Raw genomic sequence first — 16988 nt, 5'->3', positions numbered from 1 at the left:
GGCCAGGAACCTCGATATACCGCTAGGACCCACACCTATCAGACAATAGGGGCATATCCTAGCAATATGCCCCCATTGTCTTAGATGGGAATACCCCTTTAAGAGCTTACAAATGATGGAAACCTGACGGATCTCGTTATAGTCATGGGGTCCATTTTTGTTGTTCTGCTTCTTGTTGTGCCTTTTCCCGACATTCTATAATGCAGTAGAAGAATACAAGGGTTCAGACCTGAGCATTTACCTGTCCAGCAGAATATCGGAATCCATACTAGAAATCTGATAAAACCATTATAGTCAGTGGGTGCCGGTGGTGTCTGGCATATGCCGGATCAGGCGCATCCATTTTTCTGTTCTTATTCCAAAAGAGAAAATTAAAATTTTACTGCAGATCTGAACCTAGCCTAAGTGAAGAGCGCCAGTGTGGGCCGAGCCCTCTGTGCAGTAACGAGGCCTAGAAAATCCGGATGCCCAGGTCTGGCTCTTATTAGGCTGCTGAGCAAATCAATCTGCCAAATTTACGAGCGTTCCGTGTATTTTTCAGTGGTGCTGGTCAGGAGGTCGGAAGATCATGTATTATCCTAGAATTCAAAGGAAGAAAGATCATGGTGAGTGACCCCCTCCGGGCAACGGGGAGGGCTATATCATTTTTAAGGTGCTTTATTTATAATACTTTTTCCCCTCCGCTTTAGGTCTCATGCACACAACCGTGTCCATTTTGTGATCTGCAAAATACGGATGCGGTCCATGAGCCGTCTGCATTTATATATTTTTTTTCTTGCAGACCCATTGACTTCTGTGGGTCCATGGTCTGCATTTTGCAGAATGAACATATGGAGACAGAAAGCACATGGATGATCCGTGTACTTTCCGCATCTGTATGTCCATTCCACAAAAAGATAGAACACGTCCTATGCTTGGCTGCAGTACGTGGACCACAAAGTCAGTGGGTCCACAAAAAATGCAGATGCAACACTGGCAGTATTTGCAGAATACATACAGTTGTGTGCATGAAGCCTTCTACCTACGTGACTTGTATTTGATAGGAGCCTTCTCTGACGGGCGCTACAGCTATTCTGCCATTATATCAGGTTATCCTGAGGACCAGCAGGGCACTGTATAGAAGGAAGGCAGATGTGAGGGCTAACGGATATTCCTCACGAGATACCCCTGGACATACTGAGCGCTCGCATCTGTCTGCCAGCCCTGTGCTCTGGTGAAATCTCGCGCCGTTCAGTATTCGGCGCAGGCGCGGTGAGGAAGCTGGCAGGCTGCGAGTGTCTTTCCCTCACTGCGCCGAATACTGAACGGCGTGAGATTTCACCAGAGCACAGGGCTGGCAGACGGATGCGAGCGCTGCCTGGCCCTGTCACTCAGGACTTGGAGGGAGGCAACAAAGGTGGGAGAACAGAGCAGGAACAACGCCGCCCCCCCCCCCCCCCCCCCCCTCCCTCTCCTAGAGGCTAATTAGCATATTATAAAAGTTAGATTTCTGGTGTAACGGGGCATAGATAAAAGTAGGAATAGGCTAGTTGGGATTAGCTTACATTAGTACATCGCTAATGTCAGCTAGCTTAATAGGGTTAAATCTGGTGACAGGTTCCCTTTAAGGGAGCAGTGGAAAGGGACAGGAGACATTAATGAAAGCTGTTATTATAAGGTAATTACAGATCTTTTGGCAATCACTGAGACTAACTCGGGTATACCTGCCTAGCTCTAATAAACTAGCAAATAAAAAAAACATATGACAGTTGCCCTTTAACTCCACGGATCCATTCTCTGTCTGGGTCCAGAGTTAGAAGAACATGGCTGCTTTCCTCACAGCAGTGACATGCGCTGTCCGATAGCATAGAATAGCGCCTTGGATTTTATGACCAATTGTTAACGGTATTTTTTTCTGCTAACCTTAGCTGGATTGCGGCATTCACCCCGGGCTGGAAGGAATGGATGCCCTTCCATACATTGATTTGATTGATCCTGCAGAGATTGATCTCCTTCTGATAAGTCAGTAAGTAAAGTGCAGTTTTTTTTACTGATGGATCTATTGAGTATTGGTTAATATTCATTTTACCATGAGCAAATTCATCACATGTACATACAGTACAGACCAAAAGTTTGGACACACCTTCTCATTCAAAGAGTTTTCTTTATTTTCATGACTATGAAAATTGTAGATTCACACTGAAGGCATCAAAACTATGAATTAACACATGTGGAATTATATACATAACAAACAAGTGTGAAACAACTGAAAATGTCATATTCTAGGTTCTTCAAAGTAGCCACCTTTTGCTTTGATTACTGCTTTGCACACTCTTGGCATTCTCTCGATGAGCTTCAAGAGGTAGTCCCCTGAAATGGTTTTCACTTCACAGGTGTGCCCTGTCAGGTTTAATAAGTGGGATTTCTTGCCTTATAAATGGGGTTGGGACCATCAGTTGCGTTGAGGAGAAGTCAGGTGGATACACAGCTGATAGTCCTACTGAATAGACTGTTAGAATTTGTATTATGGCAAGAAAAAAGCAGCTAAGTAAAGAAAAACGAGTGGCCATCATTACTTTAAGAAATGAAGGTCAGTCAGTCAGCCGAAGAATTGGGAAAACGTTGAAAGTAAGGGCTATTTGACCATGAAGGAGAGTGATGGGGTGCTGCGCCAGATTACCTGGCCTCCACAGTCACCGGACCTGAACCCAATCGAGATGGTTTGGGGTGAGCTGGACCGCAGAGTGAAGGCAAAAGGGCCAACAAGTGCTAAGCATCTCTGGGAACTCCTTCAAGACTGTTGGAAGACCATTTCAGGGGACTACCTCTTGAAGCTCATCAAGAGAATGCCAAGAGTGTGCAAAGCAGTAATCAAAGCAAAAGGTGGCTACTTTGAAGAACCTAGAATATGACATATTTTCAGTTGTTTCACACTTGTTTGTTATGTATATAATTCCACATGTGTTAATTCATAGTTTTGATGCTTTCATAGTCATGAAAATAAAGAAAACTCTTTGAATGAGAAGGTGTGTCCAAACTTTTGGTCTGTACTGTATATGTGTATGGTATCCATGAAAATCTATTCTAGTGTCTTATCTTCTGTGCACTTACAGCATTGGCTTCCAGGACACTAAGGCCCCTTTCACACGAGCGAGTCTTCCGTGCGGGTGCAATGCGTGATGTGAACACACAGCACCCGCACTGAGTCCTGACCCATTCATTTCAATGGGTCTGTGTACATTTATTTATTTATTTTTTCACGCATCAGTTCTGCGTTGGGTGAGAATTTCAGCATGTTCTATATTCTGCGTTTTTCACGCAGCCCTGGCCCCATAGAAGTGAATGGGGCTTCAGTGAAAAACGCATTGCATCCGGATGTAATCTAGAAGCAGTCCGGGCGCAATGTGTTTTTCACTGATGATTGCTAGGAGTTGTTGTTTGTAAACCTTCAGTTTTTTTCCCGCTTGTGAAAAGCACATCATCAAAACGGATTGCACCTGCGTGAAAAAAACAAACACTGAACACAATCGCAGACAAAACAGACTGAACTGAGTAGGGATGAGCGAACTTCTGTTTTCAACGTCGGCGTACAAGATTCAGGTTATCTAAGAATTCCGTTACGGATTCCGCTACCACGGACCAGAAGCTATGGTTCGTGGTAACGGAATCCATAACAGAATTCTTAGATAGAAAACATGGATCCAGCGCTGCCTTTCTCCGAACTGTAGACTTTATTGAAGCGTACACAGGCAATTAAAAAAAGGCAGAGTTTTCTTGACACGTTTAGGCAACACTAGCCCTTTGGCAAAAGAATAAAATCTCACACATAGCAACAGATAAAATACACGTTTGGAAAATCAGGTCACCAATAGTAAATCAACACATACGTGATCAGGTGAATTTCATTAGGTCTCCACAGGTTCATGACATTCAAGGGGGGGAGAAGACTCCTAAAATGAAAAATCAATACTTCATGATAACTCCGAAAATGACGTCTATCAAGTGCATAATATATCATGATAAAATATCCTAATATAAATTAATTTAATAATAATAAATTACATTCTGTCTTTTTTTTTATTTTGGGGCTCTAGTTTATAACATGAAAATCCAGTATGTTTCCCTGGCCAAAAGCTTTCTCCTACGGTCTCCACCTCTAAAGGGTATAGACACCCTTTCAATACCAATAAAAGTAAAGGATGATAAATCTTACAGTAAAGTGTTTGACACAGCAGAAATATTTAACGCCTTCTCATTATTGACCTCAGAAAGATGCTTGCGTATCCTTGTCTTCAGGGTGTTTGTGGTGCCGTTTACACAAACTGCAATTCTTAGATAACCTGAACCTTGTACGCCGAACTTGAAAACAGAAGTTCACTCAACACTAATCTGTACCACAAAAAAGGTGCAATCTAGCAAAACCTCTGAGCGCTGCACCACTATGTAGTCTCTGTGCAGACCATGGTGATGAATATGGGGCATCTACTGAGCTGAAACAGGTTTCTCCCATCTACTACAGGGTCTTATCTGTCTCCGCTCTCTGCCATGTGTCCAAGCAGTGAAGGTTAGCTGTAAATAAGAATTGCCCTTTAAGACTTTAAATTCCATTTTTTCCATCACTTAGCAGGGTCTGCATAAAACAGTTCAGGGCTTGATGAATATGGACCGCCATTCTTTTTAATGCGATTACTGCTAAAAATGCTAAAAAACATTCCCAATTTACCACCGTTCTTCCCTCATTAATGCCACATTGAAATCCACATGAACGTGGTGTTTTCTTTTTTTTTATTCCATGCGGATCTGAACAAACGCATGTACTACTTGTAAGACTGAGTTGAAATTCTTATGGCTGTGCAGATTGTCCACATATGACAGGTGTACATTTCTATATTTAATGTCTGGTCCTTGAGAGTCTAGGACAGGGCTGGCCAACCTGCGGCTCTCCAGCTGTTGTAAAACTACAATTCCCACCATGCCCTTCTGTAAGCACTCTAGGCATGCTGGGAGTTGTAGTTTTGCAACAGCTGGAGAGCCGCAGGTTGGCCATTCCTGGTCTAGGGATCACTAAATAATTTCTATTTAGCTGCCTGCATGTTATAATTCCCTTGTTTGCTCTTCAGCTTCCACTTGGATCACTGCGGGGCACTACCATGGTTTCTGCAGAAGACGAGCTTTAAAGGCAGGACATTTATGACGCATGCTACTAAGGCAATTTATCGATGGCTGCTGTCAGATTACGTCAAAGTCAGGTAATCTAGATGTAAGGAATGGTCCACACAAGTGGTTGAAGAGAATCTGGATAAGTCATCAATACCAGTTCAGCGGTGGTCTGACTCCTGGCACGCCTGATGATCTGCTGTTAGAAGAGGGTGCGGCGCTAAGGCCAGTGCTGCCTCCACCTCACTGTTTTACTGCAAGCCATCTAGCTTCTAGAGGTGGTGCAGTGTGTAACTACAACTGCTCGTCCTGCACCTATCTGACATTGATGGCATATCCTAGCAGTCTTTGGAAAACTTGGTTACAGGCTGTGTGATGGGTTCTGTTTGTGATTGTCACAATGCATATTAAAGGTGTTGTCAGAGATATATAAAATACGCAACCACTGTAAATAGCCTAAAATAACAAATAAATGAATACTCAATTTCTTCCCCGTTTCTTTAAACACTGTGCTCCAATCATTCTTCTGTTGATGTCAGGCTGCAGCGGTGACATTCTGTGCACAAGTCACCGATGCAGCCAATCGCTAGCTAAAACGTCCCATGCGCGGCTGAGGCCAGCAATTGGCTGCAGTGGAGACCTGTGCACAGGACGTCATTGATGCAGCCATGAAGATGACATCAGCAGTGGAAGGACCAGAGTGCCTCGCTCGAAGAAACAGGTGTGTATCCATTCATTTGTTTTATGCAATTTACAACCCCTAATTTTTTTGCATCGTTTTTTTCAGCGCAACTAGAGACATTGTTGTAATGTAGTTTGTCTTCTCCTTGTCTTCAGTAACATCTCTGCTGATGACATGCTGTACACAGAAACTGACCTAGAAGAAAGTATGGACAAAATTGAGACCATCAATTTCCATGAAGTGAAAGAAGTAGCAGGAATCAAGTTTTGGTGTTATCACGCTGGACATGTCCTGGGAGCCGCCATGTTTATGATAGAGATTGCAGGTGTCAAAGTACGTTCTCATTGTCTTAAAGATTTAGGGGGTCATTTAGGAACGGATATACGCCACAAAATCTAGAGCAGATTCTGTAACATGCCATGTTGCGGCGAAATCTGCAACTTCTCCCCCGCTCACGCCAGCCAGTCTCATTCATCATTTTCTACGCCTGGTTTAAGCATAGAAAATGATCTGAATGTAAAACAGCAAGGAAGCTAGCTTACATTTAGAATCTGTGGCCAGCTCCTCTACATAACTTCGGCGACCCACCACCAGCGCAATCTAATAGGCTGATTTTATTAAATGTGCCCCTTAAGGTATTATTATGCCTTGTAATTAAAGGAGTCCTCTATCAACATAAGATTCTAGAAAATTGACACTTGAATAATATAAATCCAGTACTTCCTTTTAGAAGGGACTACTGCTTTTGAGTGCAGATGCCATATGTCGTGTCATTGCCTTCTGCACCGGTGGGCATTGTAGTGCATATGTTATAGAGCAAGGATCCTCAACCTGCGGCCCCCCAGCTGTTGCAAAACTACAATTCCCTAATAGCTATAGGCTATCCAGGCATGCTGGGAGCTGTAGTTTTGCAACAGCTGGAGGGCCGCAGATTGAGCATCCCTGTTATAGAGGATAGAACGTGATAAAACGGTGGGTGTAACACTGCATCTGTTACACCGTCCTCTGCAAGCACTGATTTATGCTTAAACAAATTCTTAATGGGCTGTACACTGCGTTCACCCCATTCCAACTCTAGCCTCTGTAACAGCATTTTCTATATGTATAGGACCTTGTTAAAAGCGTTTCCTTGTCCCCTAGCTACCTGTCTTTAAAGTTAGGGATAAGTCTCTGATCACAGGGGTTCCACTGCAAGGACCCCCACATGTGAATGGAACAACAGTGCACATATGTTACCACAGCTCCATTCACATCTATAGGTCTTTCAGGGTCCAATTTTATGGGGTTGTCCAGGATTTTTCTTTTCTCATTTGTCTCATTGGGGGACACAGGCTTTGACCATTGGTATAGCTGTTGCCGCTAGGAGGCGGACACTATGCACACAAAGTGTGAACTCCTCCCTCTTCAGCTATACCCTTCCTACAGGGACTAAGCTAAATTTAGTGTCTGTAGGAGGCAGACCTCCCTGTGTTGCGTAAAACTGCCTGCACTCCCACCCAGGAGACGGGAGACCAGGGGGTCACCCAAACCCCCTGCTCCTTCCCGTGCTCCAGAAGAAAAGGAATACCAGAGGTTCCTGTAAAAACCTCTGTCTCCCGCCAGCATTCCCATCACCACGGCCGCCTACCGCAAGTCCCTCTGTTTCCGGTGTAGCGTGACTCACCAAGGGGCCGCACACCGAAGGTGGTGATCCGGCTGGAGCCAGAGGGGCAGAAGTCGCCGGACAGGTGAGTATAAAGTTTGGAGACTGCCCATTGTGCCCCCCCCCCCCCAGTACCCTCTCCTCCCCACATGTGATGGTCGCCCTGTACTGTGGGCAGCAATGATAGCACTTTAAATGTTAAATAGCACCTGGGGGCGTCCGTCTTCCAGCGTGCAGGGCTCAGCGGGCTGCTCCTGCTGTGTGGCCGCGGCGCGTCCGGCGGAGTCTTCCTGAACGCCAGGGAGAGGGGGCGGAATTTACTCCTTTGAGCGCCCCCCCTCCGTTGGGGCCTTTTTTTTTTTTCCCTGGCCGGCGTCTGGGTTCGGCCGGGGATGCCGTTGTGTGTTCAGGGGGCGGGGCCAGAGATTATGGGCGGGTACTGAGAGCTGACGTCATTTTTGGGGCGGTGCTTGTGTTTGTCCTGCCCCCACGCCATCAGCAGAGGGAGTGGGCTCCGCCCACTTTTGGATTCAAAGCACCAGGCGGGACGCTGATGGACTGGCTTGCTTGGAGGGACACAGGCTGAGTAAGTGCTGTTTGTCCCTTCTTACAGGGCCTAACCTTCCCCTCTTCCTCGGCGCCAGGATTGTCACTATGTCTGAGCTCAGACACCATGTCCCGAAGCAGGGGTTCCCTTTGGTGCGTCATTTTGCTTGTGCGTCGTGTCGCGCAAAATATCCATCCCCTCAGTCACACTCCCTCTGCTTTGTGTGTGCTGTGCCGCCATCAAGTGGCTCGACCCCGGACCCGTTGCTTCCTGCTGCCCAACCTTCAGAAGAACCGAAATGGATGCCTTCCCTGTCTAGGGTGGTACAGGATGTCTCCAATACCAACAAAGCTATTGTGGATATATTGGGGCGTTTGTCGGCAAGGCAGTTCTCTGACCGGTCTGACTCTGGGGATCATGGAGCGTGTGCCTATCGCGGCCATCCCACAAAACGGGCCAAAACATCCTCCCCCAAAAGGGTGTCTGTGCCTCCCGTTTCCTCGGCCTCTCCTCCTCTTAGAGAGTCTCACTCCGACTTGTCCTCAGTTGAAGAGGCATGTTCTGAGGAGAGAGGGTCAGATGAGGATGTTGTCTCACCGGAGGGTCAGTCCAAACTGTTCACCATGGAGGACAATCTAATTACGGCGGTTATTTAAACGTTGCATGTTGAGGATCCCGCACCGCCATCTGCCAGCTCAGGTTTTTCCTTTATTTTCTGGAGGATTTGACTAAGAAATGGTCGGCTTCACTTATAGTGGACCCGCCAGTTTCCCGCTTGGCTAAACATACTACCTTGCCAATGGCGGATGGGGCTTCTTTCTCTGATATCAAAGATAAGAAGCTGGAAGCGTTTGCAAAATCTGCCTTTGAAGCAGTGGGCACAGCGCTGCATCCAGTATTTGCCTCTACATGGGTGAGCAAGGCTATGGGGGAGTGGGCAAGTAATTTACATCAGGGTCTCTACTTGGGAATCCCCTCGGGGGAACTTGCAGATGTGGCCCTGCAGCTCTCGCATGCCAGTGCATATATTTGTGAAGCATCTTTGGACGCGGCCAGGCTGATGCCGCGCTCGTCATCCCTGTTGGTGGCTATTTGCTGTACCCTATGGCTCTTTTGCTGGGCGGCAGATAATGCTTCAAAGCGGACCCTAATGGCCCTCCCCTTTACTGGCAGCACACTTCTTGGTAAGCGCCTGGATGAGATTATTTCGGACGCTACAGGTGGTAAGAGCACCCTTTTACCACAAAAAAGTGGAAGCTTTTTTTCGTTCCTTTCTGAGTTTTTCCAGCCCCAAGAGGCCACAGATCAGAAGCGCAAACCTTCCTTCAAGCCTTGCCCTTCCTGGTGTTCCCGTCAACAGGGCTCCAAGTCATTTAATCCTAAGAACTCCGCTACATGACGGGTTGCTCCCGGCACCCTCCGTTCAGGTGGGCGGCCGACTAAATCTGTTTCGGTATGTTTGGCTGGCTCACGTCTCAGATGCGTGGGTCATTTCAGAGGGCTACAAGCTGGATTTCAAGTCCTCCCCTCCATCCCGTTTTTTTTTTCGGTCCTCTCCTCCGGCCTCTCCCGCAGCCGCAGATTCTTTTTTTTATGGCAATTTGCACGCTGCTGCAGCAAGGTGTGATTGTTCTGGTTCCTGTGCAAGACCTTTTTATTAGGGGTTTTACTCCAATCTCTTTGTGGTTCCCAAAAAAGAGGGGACGTTCTGGACCTCAAGGTGCTCAACCGTTTCCTTTGCGTCCGCAGATTTCAGATGGAGTCACTGAGTTCGGTCACTGTGTCCATGGAATCGGGGGAGTACCTGTCCTCGATAGACCTCAAGGACGCTTAGCTTCACTTGCCCATATGCGTCAGTCATCAGAGGTTTCTTCGGTTCGCAGTGGGTCCATTACACTACCAGTTTGAAGCCCTCCGGTTCGGCAGTCATGGCCATGCTCCATGCCAGGGGGATCGTGTTGATTCCTTACTTAAACGAGATCCTGGTGAAGGGTCCGTCGTTCCAGGGGACGGTGGACATCTTGAACATTGTTCTAGACCCTGGAGCACTTCAGATGGATCCTGAACAGGCAGAAGTCTTGTCTTTATCCATCGCAGCGGTTGACTTATCTGGGTATAGTACTGGACATTTGTCAGGCCAAGTTGTTCTTTCCCCCCGGAAAAACTATCCGCTCTCCGTCTTCAGATTCCCCCCTTATTGCGGCCAGGGGCACATGGGCTCTGCCTCCGAAGCAGTTACCTATGCTCAATTCCATTCCAGAATGCTTCAGCGAGCCATTCTGTCCAGCTGCGATTGCTCCTCAGCCTCCTTGGATCGGCCAATGCGTCTCCTTGCCCCAGTGCGCCGGGCCCTCAGATGGTGGATGGTCTTTCTCCGTTGGAAAGTGTTAACAACTGACGCAAGCCTCAAGGGTTGGGTGTGAGAGTATTGGAAAAAGCTCTCTGTTGAAGGGGTATGGTCACGCGAGCAGTGCTCCCTTCCAATCAATGTTCTGGAGTTGAGGGTGATTTAGACTCTCTCTGCGACATTGGGCTGACCATCTCAGGGGTTGTCCGGTGTGGGTTCAGTACGACAACTCCACAGCAGTGGCGTACATCAATCACCAGGGCGGCGCCCGGCAGTCATGGCAGAGACTGCACTGATTCTCAGCTGGGCAGAGAAACATGTTACGGCACCGTCGGCAGTTCACATACCCGGCGTCAACAACTGGATCGCAGACTTCCTCAGCCGGGAGCGTCTTGATCCCGGCGAGTGTGCTCTTCACCTGCAGGTCTTTCGGGCCATCTGCGAGAGGTGGGGTCGGCCGGATGTGGATCTCATGGCCTTATGGTTCAACATAAAGGTCAAGGACTTTGTCCCGCGGTCCAGGGCCCCCATGGCCCCGGCATGCGATGCGCTGGTTATGCCGTGGAGTCGGTTCACTTTCCTTACGTGTTCCCGCCTCTTCCCCTCAATTCCGTGTCTTCACCAGAAGATCAGGTACGAGGGACTGCACGTCATTCTTGTGGCCCCAGATTGGCCGCGCAGGGTGTGGCACGCGTCCCTAGTCGCCCTTCTCGCCGACAAACCTTGGTGTCTTCCTCTCTGGGAGGACCTGCTGTCACGGGGGCCGATCTTCCACCCAAATTTAGGGTCGCTACATTTAACGGCATGGTTGTTGAAGCTGCCGTACTGAAGGCTCAGGGTTTTTCAGATGCGGTGGTCCAGACTATGATTCGGGCCAGGAAGCCGTCGTGTTCTAGAATCTACCACCGGACCTAGAAGTCCTACTTTAGTCGGTGCGAGCAGCGACAGCTGTCTCCCATTCGCTTTTCTTTGCCGCGTCTCTTGTCTTTTCTGCAGATGGGCATGGATTTGGGACTGGCTCTCAGCTTCCTCAAAGGGCAAGTGTCTGCTCTCTCCATTCTTTTTTAGCAGAATTTAGCTTCGCTTTCGGCGGTTCAGACTTTTCTGCAGGGGGTGGGGCATGTTGCGCCCCCCCCTTCCGTCCTCCTTTTGGATCCTTGGGATCTTAATCTAGTGCTTAACGTTTTCCAATCTTCTTTGTTTGAGCCTTTGCAGCAGGTGTTGCTGCGCTTCCTGTCTTATAAGGTGGCTTTTTTGGTTGCAATTACTTCTATCCGTACAGTGTCGGAACTCGCTGCTCTGTCATGTAGGTCGCCCTTTCTGATCCTTCATCAGAATAAGGTGGTCCTTCGCCCTGTGCAGTCCTTCCTGCCGAAGATGGTGTCTGCATTCCATCTAAATGAGGAGATTATTCTCCCTTCATTTTGCCTGGACCCGTCTCATCCTCGGGAGCGGTCACTCCATACCCTGGATTTAGTACGAGCCGTTCAAGTCTATCTGTCCCAGACGGCATCTTTACAGCAAACGAATTCCCTGTTTGTGATTCCAGAGGGACCGAGACGGGGTCTGGCAGCGTCAAAGACTTCCATTTCCCGATGGATTCGTTTGGCTATTGTGGAAGCGTACCGCGTTAAGGATCGGGCCCCGCCCTTCCGGGTGACTGCTCATTCGGCTCGGGCAGTGGGGGCCTCCTGGGCGGTGCATCACGGGGCTTCGGCCCTTCAGGTGTGCAAGGCGGCTACTTGGGCATCTTTGCATACTTTTTCCAAGTTTTATAGAGTGCACACCTTTGCGTCTGCTGACGTGTCTTTGGGGCGTAGAGTTTTGCAGATGGCAGTTCTCTGACTGGAGGGTTTCTTGTTATGCCCACCCTTGGGGACTGCTCTGTAACGTCCCATGGTCAAAGCCTGTGTCCCCCAATCAGACGAATGAGAAAACTAGATTTTTCTACTTACCGTAAAATCTGTTTCTCTTCCGTTCATTGGGGGACACTGCTCCCACCCATTCTTTTGTTTAAGGGCCTTTTCGGGCCTGTGTTGGCGCCAACATATTCCACAGCGCCTTTCAGTTCAGAGGTTCATGTACAAACAGTCATAAATAACATGGCAACAGACAAGTAGATTATTACAACAAGAGGAATGAGGGCCCTGCTCGCAAGAGCTTACAGTCTATGAGGGGATAGGGGTGACACAAAAGGTAGAAGTGCTTGTTATGTACGATAGTACAGCCATCTTGGGAGAATAGGGGAGCAGATATAAAGCCACATGAGCCGGTCAGCAGCCAATATACGAAGTGCTTCTGGGTGCAGTGGAGGCTCAGCTTCAGGGAATGATAAATGGGCTATGGGAGGTTAGATCAAGGGAGGTGATAGGCCACCCTAAAAAGATGTGTTTTTAGCGAACGCTTAAAATTGTGTATGTTGTGATTAAGCCTGATTTCTTGGGGTAGGGCATTCCAGAGAACCGGTGCAGCTCGGGAGAAATCTTGAGGCCGGGAGAGGTTTGGATTTTTGTGGAAGTCAGTCGTAAGTGATTGGCTGAACAGAGAGCACGGGTAGGGTGGTAGACAGAGATGAGGGAAGAGATGTAGGGTGGTGCAGCACTGTGGATGGCTTTGTGGGTAAGGACGAGCAGTTTGATTTAGCTTGGTCCCTGTAGGAAGGGTATAGCTGAAGAGGGAGGAGCTTACACTTTGGCAGAATGCACACGGCCGTGTTCCGCGTCACGAGTGTTCCGCGTTACTGTAGTGCAGTGGCGGCATGAAGCGCACAGCGTCGTAGCAACCAATGACGCCGTGCACTCCTGCTGTCAGCAGGAATCCAGGCCGGCATACCACGGACCGCTCACGGCCGCGTGCATTCGGCCTTTGTGTGCTCAGTGTCCGCCTCCTCGCTGCAACAGCTATACCCATGGTCAAAGCCTGTGTCCCCCCAATGAACGGAAGAGAAACAGATTTTACGGTAAGTACAAAAATCTAATTTTTTTGCATTCCCCCCCACACCACCAACTGGGAACTGAAGCCAGCAATACTTACTTGCTTTGCTCCATTCAGGCTCCTCACTGGCCTACCAGCCCCAGCCTGTAAACTTCCTGCACGGACAGGGTCATGTGTGCTGCTGCAGCCGATAACTGGCCTCAGCTCATCACTGCTGAGGCCAGTCAGTCATTGGCTTTAGTGGCACATGTGACCCCGTCCATGCAGGAAGTTTACAGGCTGGGACAAGAAGTCCAATGAAGACGTCTAAACTGAGCTTTAGGGAGCCAGTGAGTATTGGTGTCTTCACAGGTTCCGCTGGGTGGGGAGAACTTTAAGAAAATCCTTGACAAGCGTTAAGTATAGAAGTTAATCAGATTTCATTGGTATGGTTTTTGTTTCTTTATGCAAAATAAAAAAAATATATGTTTTATTTTTTAAGATTACTCTTGGTTTCTCTATTTTACAGTTGCTGTACACTGGTGATTTCTCCAGACAAGAGGACAGACATCTCATGGCAGCAGAAATTCCGAATATTAAGCCAGATATTCTAATCATTGTAAGTGTCATATTTCAAGATCTCTCTATGAAGTCCAACACCTGATGAGAGCAAGAATGTTATGGAGTTCATTAAAGTCAGTGGGAACTGTCATGATTTGCTGGTATCCAGCGTAACCATTATGGCACCTTTTATGAATGGAAGCTGCAGAGCCTTACATGGAACTACTCTTCTTATATTGGTGCACTGCATATAGTACATTCCCTTTGTGTTTATTTTCAGAAATTCTCTTATTTATTTATTTATATATATATATAATATTTATATTATAATGTTCATTGACAAAAAAAATAACGCACTCTGGTAGAAATGTCATGGCAGGGCTTCCAGCTGGCATTTTTCAGCCAAATAATGTTTGCCCACACAAAGCAAGGGTTGCACACTTCCTTGGCCTGCCTAGTCACCAGATTTATCGGCACCTTCGAGAGTGAAGGATCTACTGGCCCAACTGGAACATCTGTGGGCACATGTGCCGCAGGATACCGTACAAAATCTGTATGCCTCCATGCCCAACCATATCTCATCTTATATCCAGGATAGAGGCGGCACAACAGGTCCTAGAGCCTCCTTTCAGTTTGTAAAATTTTCCCCAATAAACTCATCCTTTTACTCTTATATTGTGATCACTTACACATCATTATTACATTCGCACATAGAAAGTTTCATTCCATTCCAACAGCTTCTTGGTGTGGTATTTTTTTTGGCACGGAGTATAACTAATGCTGCAGAAAAGCAGCAGGAAAATCCCGCTTCCAATGACTTCTATCATCGCGCGTTGTAAATGACATCCGATCTAAATTGGCAATGGCAGGCCTGCCTTCTTATAACTTTATTGCAGGAGGATGATGGGGATCCGCACATACTTTGCTTAGTTACTGGCTCGTGCCTGCTCACGTCTGATAATAAACACTTGTGATGGAATTGCTGTATTACCAGTTTTCTCCTATATACATGTAAGTGCACGAAGGGAGGCTAGGTGAGCCTTAAACCTCTACAACTGGCTGAAATATATTGCTGTTTTGGAGAAATGGGCTAGACAGTGTCTTGGGAAAGGAGGTCATTCTGCATTTAGTCCTGGTTATGTCTGTACTAACAACCTGTTTCCATCCATTGTAGGAGTCCACTTATGGCACACATATACATGAGAAGCGGGAGGAGAGGGAGGCCAGATTCTGTAACACAGTACATGACATCGTGAACCGGGGAGGAAGAGGACTCATCCCGGTGTTTGCTCTTGGACGAGCTCAAGAACTTCTGTTAATCTTAGGTGAATGGTTTTGATTATCTTCCCATAGCATCTTAAAAAGGTTTTCTGAGATTTTAAAACTGATGGCCTATCCTCCAAGTATCTGATCAGTTGGAATCTGACACCCATGATCCCCGTCCATCAGCTGTTTGAGAAGGCGCCACGGCCTTCTCTGAGCATTCCCTAGGCCAGGGATCAGCAACCTGCGGCTCTCCAGATGTTGTGAAACTACAATTCCCAAAATGCCTACTTGCTGTTTTCTTCTCAGAACTCCCATCGAAATAAATGGAGCATGCTGGGAATTGTAGTTTCACAACAGCTGGAGAGCCGCAGGTTGCTGATCCCTGCCCTAGGCCATGTGACGTCGGGTTCATTGTTCACGTGCCTAGGTGCAGCTCCGCTCTATTGAAGTGGTTGGTATCGCAGCTCAGCCCCATTCACATCAGCTATATATAGCGCTGTCCTTGGTGAGCCGGGGGAAAGCTGTGGAAGAGGATAAGTCATCAGTTCAAAAATCTCTGAAAACCCCTCAGAAAGGGGTATTTCCATCTGGACATTAATGGCATATGGGTTGAATAGGTCATAACTATCTAATAGTTGCACTTAAAGGGTTTCTATCACTTCGTATGCCATAATTAGCTCTCAGACACTAGCGATCCGCTAGTGTCTGCTCTGGCCAACCATCCTAATATAAGAGCTTTTTGGGTAGCCGTTTTGCTAAAAAAATAATTTATAAATATGCTAATGAGCCTCTAGGTGCTATGTGGGCGTCATTAGCACCTAGAGGCTCCGTCTACCTTCATACACAGCCACCGCCCAGCGCGTCCCTCCAGCCCGCCCATCTCCTGATGAATGCGATCCTCCGTGTGACGCAACGGACGAATTCTCGCGCATGCGCCGTGCGCGGCTGTATTCGGCGCATGCGCAGAGAATGTCTGACCGCTTCCCTGCTCAGACATCTCCACTGCGCCTGTTCCTTGGAGCACTATGACGTCATCGGCGCAGGCGCAGTGGAGATGTCTGAGCAGGGAAGCGGTCAGACATTCTCTGCGCATGCGCCGAATACAGCCGCGCACGGCGCATGCGCGAGAATTCGTCCGTTGCGTCACACGGAGGATCGCATTCATCAGGAGATGGGCGGGCTGGAGGGACGCGCTGGGCGGTGGCTGTGTATGAAGGTAGACGGAGCCTCTAGGTGCTAATGACGCCCACATAGCACCTAGAGGCTCATTAGCATATTTATAAAAGTTATTTTTTTAGCAAAACGGCTGCCCAAAAAGCTCTTATATTAGGATGGTTGGCCAGAGCAGACACTAGCGGATCGCTAGTGTCTGAGAGCTAATTATGGCATACGAAGTGATAGAAACCCTTTAACAGGTCTATGGGCCCATCCCACGGTGAATGAATGGAGAGGTGGGTGTGCATGCACTGCTTGGTCTTCATTCACCTTGGGGCCTCATTCTTGCCATATGAGCAGGTCCCATAGATCGGACCTGCATCTGTCAGACATGTGTGGTATATCCCAGGGATGCTCAACCTGCGGCCCTCCAGCTGTTGCAAAACTACAACTAATAGCTGTAGGTTGTGGAGGCATGCTGGGAGGTGTGGTTTTAAAACAGCTTGAGCATCCCTGATATATCCTTTTGATATGCATAAATGTCCAGATTAGACAACCCTTTTAATACAGGATAGTATTGGTCTTCACTACGCACATGATGTCTGTCTTTAACAAACAGCCGGGAGCAAAATCTCTCTAGCCAGTCTTCTACTATGCTCGTATTGCATCAGCACAACCTGCAAGTTCTAGCACCGTATTGTCTCCAGACTACAAAAGTGCAATGACTATCCTTAGCCAA

At 47.7% G+C, this 16988-nt stretch overlaps 1 protein-coding gene across 2 annotated transcripts in view; it reads left to right on the top strand.

Annotated features, from left to right (window-relative positions):
* CPSF3 (cleavage and polyadenylation specific factor 3) overlaps window positions 1–16988 on the top strand; it is a 67539-nt gene that overhangs the window by 1207 nt on the left and 49344 nt on the right. For both annotated transcript variants that reach the window (XR_005778167.1, XM_040427489.1), the window contains exons 2-7: window positions 542–605; window positions 1908–2005; window positions 5100–5228; window positions 5974–6151; window positions 13797–13886; window positions 15003–15153. Coding sequence is in view for 1 of the 2 variants with exons in the window: in XM_040427489.1 (XP_040283423.1) it covers window positions 542–605; window positions 1908–2005; window positions 5100–5228; window positions 5974–6151; window positions 13797–13886; window positions 15003–15153 (710 nt within the window). In the remaining variant the exon portion in view is untranslated. The remainder of the gene's footprint in view (window positions 1–541; window positions 606–1907; window positions 2006–5099; window positions 5229–5973; window positions 6152–13796; window positions 13887–15002; window positions 15154–16988) is intronic.

This window comes from Bufo bufo, chromosome 4 (genome assembly GCF_905171765.1).
Source record: "Bufo bufo chromosome 4, aBufBuf1.1, whole genome shotgun sequence".
Classification (NCBI taxonomy): domain Eukaryota; kingdom Metazoa; phylum Chordata; class Amphibia; order Anura; family Bufonidae; genus Bufo; species Bufo bufo.
The sequence above is the reverse complement of the archived record's forward strand: the minus strand, read 5'-3'. Positions and strand labels throughout refer to the sequence as shown.